Source organism: Lepidochelys olivacea, assembly GCF_965140295.1.
Source record: "Lepidochelys olivacea isolate rLepOli2 genome assembly, chromosome: 6".
Taxonomy (NCBI): Eukaryota; Metazoa; Chordata; order Testudines; family Cheloniidae; genus Lepidochelys; species Lepidochelys olivacea.
This window is the reverse complement of record NC_140416.1, coordinates 100,958,960-100,967,828: the sequence shown is the minus strand read 5'-3', so window position 1 is coordinate 100,967,828 and position 8,869 is coordinate 100,958,960. Positions and strand designations below refer to the sequence as shown.

At 43.0% G+C, this 8,869-nt stretch overlaps 1 protein-coding gene across 2 annotated transcripts; it reads left to right on the top strand.

The window, feature by feature from the left end:
- The first annotated feature begins 358 nt into the window (after positions 1-358).
- LOC311521754 (alpha-1-antitrypsin-like protein GS55-MS) lies at positions 359-8,307 on the top strand. 2 transcript variants are annotated; one of them, XM_084630306.1, is made up of 5 exons: positions 359-467; positions 1,627-2,316; positions 2,842-3,112; positions 5,781-5,928; positions 7,860-8,307. In XM_084630306.1, exons 2-5 carry the CDS (start codon positions 1,644-1,646, stop codon positions 8,061-8,063), a joined length of 1,296 nt encoding a protein of 431 aa, XP_084486432.1. In that variant the 5' UTR covers positions 359-467; positions 1,627-1,643; the 3' UTR covers positions 8,064-8,307. The 2 variants fall into 2 exon arrangements, with proteins under 2 accessions (XP_084486432.1, XP_084486433.1); XM_084630307.1 differs by lacking the exon at positions 359-467 and having other exon boundaries at positions 1,710-1,800; positions 1,910-2,316.
- Positions 8,308-8,869: the final 562 nt, after the last annotated feature.

Below are 8,869 nucleotides of genomic sequence, written 5' to 3'. Positions count from 1 at the left end.
ACGTGCTGTCACTGAATTCCTCATCTAGGGAGCACATTCTGATCTCTCTGCTGGGAGTTTATGATCATCTGAACCCCAATAACGCGTTCAGCTTTTAGGCCCTGGCCCAGGAAAGCATATTGTGAAGAGTGGCCACTTCTGGGCAAAAACACTTCAGTGCTGGTGGAGCTCCAATCACATACTGTTTGCATAGGGAGGCTTCTGCAGGCAAGGGGGCCAGCAAGAAACCCTGTTCCTTCTGCCCTCTGCTGTCCCTGGCTTGTAGCTCGAATCTGCACTGCATGGGTGAAAGGTGGGCAAAATGTCCCAGAAAAACAAGCTTCATCATTGTTTGCTCTGCATCCTCTCTCCTAATTTTTATTTGATCTGATTAATGATTAATGGAGAACACTGCTGTTCAGCAATAATTAATAGAGCAAGGAGCAGTCCAGATCAGATGGACCCAGTAGGATCCTTTGCAATGTACTGTGAGTACTGTCTTACTTTTTCCTTGGATCCCTTTGATTTCTGATTATCTGTATTATATGCACTTTAGTTTATGGAATTATTTAGTTTCCATGGGGGTGACTTTGTAACAGGTAAAGAGAACACCCTGTTCTGTTTTAAAAAAAAAAACAAAAATGCACAAAACACTCAAGGGGCCAGTATAAATTCCTCAAGGGGTGGAGGAGGGAGCTAGGACAAAGCAACTGCAGTTTATATTTTAAATGATGGGAAACTATCAACATTTTGACTAAAATGGCAGCAAAACATACTAGGAAGCCATGTAGACCTCTGCAGAGAGATTATTGCCAGAGATCCATTAATGACCCTTCCATTGTATTTGCCTTTTCGGAAACTGTACCAAAAATAGGTTTCAGAGTAGCAGCCGTGTTAGTCTGTCTTCGCAAAAAGAAAAGGAGTACTTGTGGCACCTTAGAGACTAACCAATTTATTTGAGCATAAGCTTTCGTGAGCTACAGCTCACTTCATCGGATGTCATTGGCAGTAGAAACCCAAGCATGAATTCTGTAGGGAACACTGCACCTTGTGTTTTATAGCATATTTTTATTGAATTAGCAGTTTATAATGACTTGGTAAACTGTGGAAGCAAATATAGCAGCAACAGCAATCCTGAAGTGTAGATTATAAAAGTAAATTCTGTTTGTAATCCAAGTTTTACTGGGAAAAGGTGTTCTGAAAGTTTTCAGTCTTTTGCAAGTTTATATGAACCTTAATACGATCTAAGCTATCTCATTTGAGAGAGCATGTGATCTCATAACAAATTTATCAGGAAGCATATATTTCTTCTGAGAGTTATTGGCATCTGAAATGTGAAATCTTGAAAGTGAGCCTTTTACATTTTTGAGAAAGGAATCTGTTTCTAGATCCATGCCCTGCTGTCATTAGTTCTGGCTCTTTGTGACAGATTAAAAAGGCCATATACAAACATTTGTGTCTTGGAAAGGTGAGTTCTATGAACTGGCCTGGAATGTGATATCAGTGGGACAAATTCATCCATAGTGTAGCTCCAGTGGATTCCATGACAGGTGTTAATCACTGAATAGTAAGCAACAGATCTCATAGTACACAGGAAAAAAGGAATACTTTTCTTAACTAACTTCTGTAAATCTAAATATTTTACAGAATAAATCCAAAGGAAAATGAAGCCCACCCTCTCTGTGTGTTTGTTACTGACTGGACTTCAAGCAGTCAGTCATTGTCATCGCCAGCCTGATCATCGCAATGACTGGGATGGTCATAAAGATGCATCCACCAGGGAACACAATTGCCCTGTTGAAGAAGTTTATCCATGTGAAAGTAAGGCCTACTTCAAACTGGCCCCCAGCAATATTGACTTCGCATTTAGATTTTACAAGCAAGTTATATCAGAGGCAGCTAACAAAAATATTTTCTTCTCTCCCATAAGCATCTCTACTGCCTTTGCAATGCTGGCACTTGGGGCTAAATCAGCTACTCTGAATCAGATTCACAAAGGACTCACCTTTGACCTGAACAAGACTCAGGAAAAGGAGATACATGAAGGCTTTTGCCATCTCATTTGTGCGCTAAACCGTCCAGACAGGGAGATCCAGCTGAATATGGGAAATGCCCTTTTCCTAAGAGAGACACTGAAACCACTAAAAAAGTTTTTAGAAGATGTTAAAAACTTTTATAAATCAGAAGTTTTTTCTAGTGACTTTAACAATTCTACCAATGCTGTGAAACAGATCAATAATTACATTGAGAAGAAAAGCCACGGGAAAATTGTTGATTTAGTCCAGGATCTTGATCCACTCACTGTAATGATTCTCATTAACTACGTTTTCTTTAAAGGTAAGAGCTGTTATAACGTGGGCGTTTACTGCAACCATGAGCTATGGAAGGTTGACTAAAATCTAGGACAATAAAATTTCAATTTATATTTTAAATGAAGGGACCCTGTCATCATTGCTGGGCCTGTTAATTGCTCTATCTGGGAAATACTCCAATCTGGAAAGTCATTCTATAAGATTGCAAATGTGTTTTTTTCCTCACATAAGAGTGGAAGAAACTGATTTTGAAGCAAATACCTACAATTCTATGCAACATATATTAATCTGATGGATATATACAGGCTCAGTTTAGACATGATGTTCATAACTCTATCAGTTAATAGTGGCCTTTAATCATCTAAGAGAATAGCACTAAAGCCTAGCTTCATAAAATCGAGAGGTGTATCAACTTATAAAACAAATTTGCTGTAAATAAAGGTGCAGGATCAGATCCTGTGGGCTTAGTGCACTTGAATTAGTCTGATTCATACTAATATTTCCTTTTTGCAGTATATTCAATTGCATTCTCTTTCTTTTTTGCCATAAGCCGATTGGGAAAAGCCCTTTAATTATTTTTACACAAAAGAAGAGGATTTTTTTGTGGATGGGGAAACCTCTGTTAAAGTTAATATGATGTACCGCAAGGGCAGTTACAAACATCACTATGATAAGGAGCTGTCTTGCTGGCTGGTGCAAATACCTTACAGCGGAAAGGCTGTCGCATTGTTTATTCTGCCTGATGAAGGAAAAATGAAGGAGGTGGAAAAAGCTCTCATGAATAAAACTTTGTCTAAATGGAAAAAGGCCTTCAAAGAAAGGTAATCTTTTAGCTACAGCTACATTAAGAAATGTTTTACTGCAACAAAGGAGGGCAACAAAAATGATTAGGGTTGGAGCACATGGCTTATGAGGAGAGGCTGAGGGAACTGGGATTGTTTAGTCTGCAGAGGAGAAGAATGAGGGGGGATTTGATAGCTACTTTCAACTACCTGAAAGGGGGTTCCAAAGAGGATGGAGCTAGACTGTTCTCAGTGGTACCAGATGATAGAACAAGGACTAATGGTCTCAAGTTGCTGTGGGAGAGGTTTAGATTGGATATTAGGAAAAACTTTTTTACTAGGAGGGTGGTGAAGCACTGGAATGGGTTACCTAGGGCGGTGGTGGAATCTCCTTCCTTAGAGGTTTTTGTTAAGGTCAGGCTTGACAAAGCCCTGGCTGGGATGATTTAGTTGGGGATTGGTCCTGCTTTGAGCAGGGGGTTGGACTAGATGACCTCCCGAGGTCCCTTCCAACCCTGATATTCTATGATTCTATGAAATTAGGACAGAATCTCACATGAAAACAAACTATTAAGAGCAGATAGTTCAGCTGAAATCTGCAGACAGAGGGCCCCTTAAAGAACAGGCTTCCCTTTCCTTTCATGAAAAGGGGCAGATGGGAAGAATGATTTAGTGGATAGGACCTTGAACTATGACTCAGGAGACCTGCGTTCAGTTCCTGGCTCATCCACAGATTTCCTTGGGCAGGTCACTTTATCTGATGTTTGCCCAGGTTCCCCATCTGTAAAATGAAGATAATACTTCCCTCCCTCACAGGGGAACGGTGAAAATAACATTTATTCATTAACTGTGAGGCACTCAGGTAGTGTAGTGATGAGGGCCATACACAGTCTGTTGCTTCTGTGGCAGGATCAGGGTCTGCATGGGGACTAGGTGAGTTCTCACCAGGTGAGAAGCAGAATACTATGCTCTCCCAATGATCCTGTGATGATTATATAGAAAACGTACTAGAGCATGGGGGTTCTGTGATGGGCAGGGTATGGAACCTTAGTCCAAACTTACCCTCCAGGGCAGTGGTTCTCAACTGTGGTCCATCACTTGTTCAGGGAAAGCCCCTGGTGGACCGGGCCGGCTTGTTTACCTGCCACATCCACAGGTTTGGCTGATCGCGGCTCCCACTGGCTGCGGTTCGTCACTCCAGGCCAATGGGGGCTGCAGGAAGCGGCGTGGGCCGAGGGATGTGCTGGCCGCCCTTCCCGCAGCCCACATTGGCCTGGAGTGGCGAACCGCGGCCAGTGGGAGCCGCAGTTGGCTGAACCTGCGGACACGGCAGGTAAACAAACCGGCCCGGCGCACCAGGGGCTTTCCCTGAACAAGCAGTGGACCACAGTTGAGAACCACTGTTCTAGGAGTATGTCTACATTGCAATAAAAACCCGTGGCATGGAGTCTCACATCCTGTGTCAGTGACTTAGGTTCGTGGGACTCAGGCAGAGCTGGAGTGTGGACTGTGACTGGACTGTGTGTGGACTGTGGCTGCAGTCCAGACTCTGAGACCCAACACCTTGCGGAGTCTCAGAGCTGACATATCAGCCTGAGGGTCTACCTGGGCCAGCTGCAGCCATGCTGTGGATCTTTTATTGCAGTGTAGACATACACTTAGGTTCCTCCCGTGTGTTTTACTTGGGGGGAAAGGTGACCCAGGTCTAAGTTACACACACCAAGTTGTCACTCTCTGTACTGACTGCAGAGGCAGTGTGGTCCAGTGGGAAGGCACTGAGCAGGGAGTCAGATGACTGGGGTCCTTTTCTGGGCTTTGCTACTCATCTGCTGTGAGACCATCTCTCTGTGCCCCAAGCCAGGTCTACACTTAAAATTTAGGTCGACATAGCTTTGGTGCTGAGGGGTATGAAAAATCCACAAAGTGCTGTAGCTATGCCAACCAAACCCTCTGTGTGGACACAGCTAGATCAATGGAAAAATCCTCCATCAACCTAGCTACCATCACTTGATGCGGTGGAGTTCCTACAGTGATTGACAAAGTCCTTCTGCCTCTGTTGGCTGAGTCTAACTATTGGGTTATAGAGCCATAGCTACAGTACCACAGCTAGGCTGCTGTAGCACCCATAGTGTAGACATGGCCTCAGTTTCTCCATTTGTAAAATGGGGCTAATGATACTGATACTGAGAGACTTACCAATGAATTCCCTGATAGTGGGGAGTATGCATCTGGCACGGGCACCTTTGCCACCACACCTTGCCACAGGTTTCCTTATGTCCCTGGACAGGGGACTTGTTGAGACTTGTATGTGGCATGGCCAGAATACTACTCCACTCTGGCAATTGCCAGGTGGCAGATGGCCTGTTGGAGCACCTTAACCTGCTGCCCGAAATTAGAATACTACCAAGGCTTCTCTAATCTACACTAGGCCCAGGGCCATCATAAAATAGCTCCAGAATGAGTGAACTACAGTAGAATCTTGCATAAAGTGGTATAGTTGAGAATATAGGCCTTGGACAAGGAACTCTCTTCCATAGATACTCAGTCCTTCCTCAAACACACTGTTCAAACCTGCTGGTCAAATACAGCACGCAGACTCTTTAACAGTTTGAGAGGAAAATACAAGTGCCACCAACTTGACCCTATTCTGTAGTGGTCTCTGAATGAGACGATTTGCCAGAAATTTTCTGTATTTCTTTTTTAACAGAACAATATATCTGCACATTCCAAAATTTTCCGTTTCTGGTACCTATGACATAAAAGAGATATTTCAGAAAATGGGTGTGATCGATGTGTTCACTGACCAAGCTGATCTGTCTGGGATCACTGAAAAGTCTGAACTAAAGGTTTCAAAAGTAAGTTTGTAAACAAAGATGGTAACAAATGGATTTGTCTGTTCCTACAAATGTTACATTTATATTTTATAACATTGAAGGGTTTGATCCTGCTCTCATTGAACTCATTGGCAAAACTCACTCCGACACCAGTGGGTACAAAGAAAAGGGGACAAAGAGAGTCTGTCTCTGCTAAAATTGAGAATTAACATGCTTAGAAGGGATTACACATGTGTACAGAGGCTGGAGGACATCAGGAAAAGACAAGTACAAAATAAAATAATATTTTGGCCATTATATAGAATTATTAAAAGGTAACAAATTGGACTTGGCAAAATATTCTCTAACTCTCATTAGAGATAGGCTTGGAAGTAGAGTCCTACGCGGATACAAATTTATATCCGCAGATGCAGATATCTGTGGATATAAATCTCTATCTGCGGAATCACAGAGCTCTCCCAGGAACTGCAGTAGCCAAAGGAGCAGAACGTGGGACTGCCGCTCCCAGGAGCCGGGGCCCCACACTAGCAGCTCCTCCGGCGTGGCTGTACTGCCTGCAGCCCTGCCCCCATCTCTTCCACACAGCTGTCTGCATCTCCTGTCTGGGGGCGGGCATGCTGCTTGAACACAAGAGTGCGACCAGGGACAGCTGCCGGTGAGCCTGGTGCCCACTCGCAGTGGCCGCGACTGGGGGTAGTACAGCCGACCCAGAGGAGCTGCCAGCGCTAGGCGCTAGCTCCTGGGAGCAGCAGCCCCACGTTCTGCTCCTTTCGCCGCTGCAGTTCCCGGGAGAGTCCTGCAGTTCAGTGGATATCGATTTATATCCATGAATATCTGCATCCATGGATATCAGTTGGTACCCGCACATGGCTCTACTTGGAAGGACTACATTTTTATCAATAAATGTCGATTTAACCATAGTCACACAAACCAATGAAAAAAAAAATTTCCATCAATGATAATCTAAATTAATGGCTAGGCAGAGTAAGAAAAAATGTTCCTTGAGAATGTGTAAGAGAATGATTTAAGGATATTTACTTTGTATGTTTGGACACGTGATGTTGACGATTTGTGTTTCAATGGTTGTAAAGGGATAACACTTTGAATCTCAACATTTACTGTCACTAAATAATTATTATCGGCCCCCCGCCCATAATTTCCTGCAACTGTGAAAATGTAAATGAATAAAAAGAAAAAAGCGTAGAAACTTGTAATTTTGCACAACTATGAAAATGTAAATAAATCAATATAGAAAAATGCTTAAAAATAAACATTGATATTATCCATCAACATTATTTTTAAAAAATCTCGTATTCTGCCAACCATCAACATAATGCCTCACCAACATCTTTGAATTCTTTGGTGGGGGGCTCAACACACATGTACACAAGGGTGATCCAGTGGGTATAGTGTGCTTTGACTTTCAGGAAGCCTTTAACAAGGTCCATCACAAAAGGCTCTTTAGCAAAGTAAGCAGTCATGGGATAAAAGGAAAGAACCTCTCATGGATCAGTAACCAGTTAAAAGGGAAAAAAAAGAGTAAGAATAAATCATCCATTTTCAGAATGGAGGGAGGTCCCAAGAATCTGGACTGGAACCAGTGATGTCCAACATCTTCATAAATGATCTGGAAAAAGGGGTAAACAGAAGGAGTTTTCCTGCCAGCATACTAACACCGCCTCAATGTTAGCTAAGCCAACAGAAGCACTTTTATCAGCTTAGCTACCTCTACACTGGCATTGCTATATCTGCTAGGAGGTGTGGGTTTTTCACACGTGCGGCCAACCTAGCTATTCCAGCAACACACTTTGCAGTGTAGACTTGGCCTTATCCTAGCTGATTCTTAACAGTTGATTTTCTAAAGAACGGTGTTTTAAAAATAAACAAATTTATCTCTTGCTATTATTCAGGGCTCAATAGCCAATGTAATGTTTTGCTTCATTTCCTTGCAGGTCATTCACAAGGCTGTATTGAATGTTCATGAGAACGGCACTGAGGCTGCAGGAGTCACTGTCGTGGAAATTTCATGGAGGTCTGGTCAAATTTCTGCTCCTCCTCGAATTAAATTCAACAGGCCCTTCTTGCTGATGATTTTTGATAGGCATACCCACAGCATCCTCTTCTTGGGGAAAATCATAAACCCTAGTGGAAAATAAGTGATCAGCTGCTGATCATGTGTGCAGTGCTTCCACGTAGTGCTGGCAAAATTCAGGTGATTCAGCAAAGGACATGCACAGTGCTAGGGACTGTATTTAGACCATTATTAACGTACATTCCTAAACCCACAAAACATGAATGTAGCATTTCCTTGCCTATAAACAGCTGATATTGCTTCCTTGCTGTGTACAACTTACATCATAACAAATCACCAATAATCTAAATAAACCTGATTTCCTTTCCCCTGTTTTGTAAGTAGTCCTTACTGAAAGGCTCCTGTGCGGTCTTTAAGATACAAAGGGCTTGGATACAAAAACAATTAGCCCACCACGAGCTGGGGTGTGAATCTACCCTGCACTAGCCTGCTGTGGACTTACTGTCAGTGTACACCCTGCTGACATGCATTAACAGTTTGTTAATGTGCTTTGAGCTCCTTCCAAAGGGAGCTAGATCAGAATGCTCTAATGAAGTCTTGACACACGTGAGCAGGGTATACATGGACAGATAGACCACAGCAAGGTAGGGCAGGATAGATTAGCAACCCCAGTTTGCCATGGTCTAATTGTTCGTGTAGACAAGACTAAAGTCTCTCAGATGAGTTGATCTTTCCTGTACTCCTTAATTTTTTGGGGAAGGGGGACTAGTCTGTTTTATCAACGTGATTAACTGACTGGTGATGATTGTTCCCAGCATCCTGTTCTTTGATACGGCAAGGAATTCCTGGTCTGGTCTCTTCTACTGTGGGTCCAGGTGCTGGTCTGAAGTTGCAGATTCAGCTACTGGGTTAATTTTCTTTTGGGGTTTG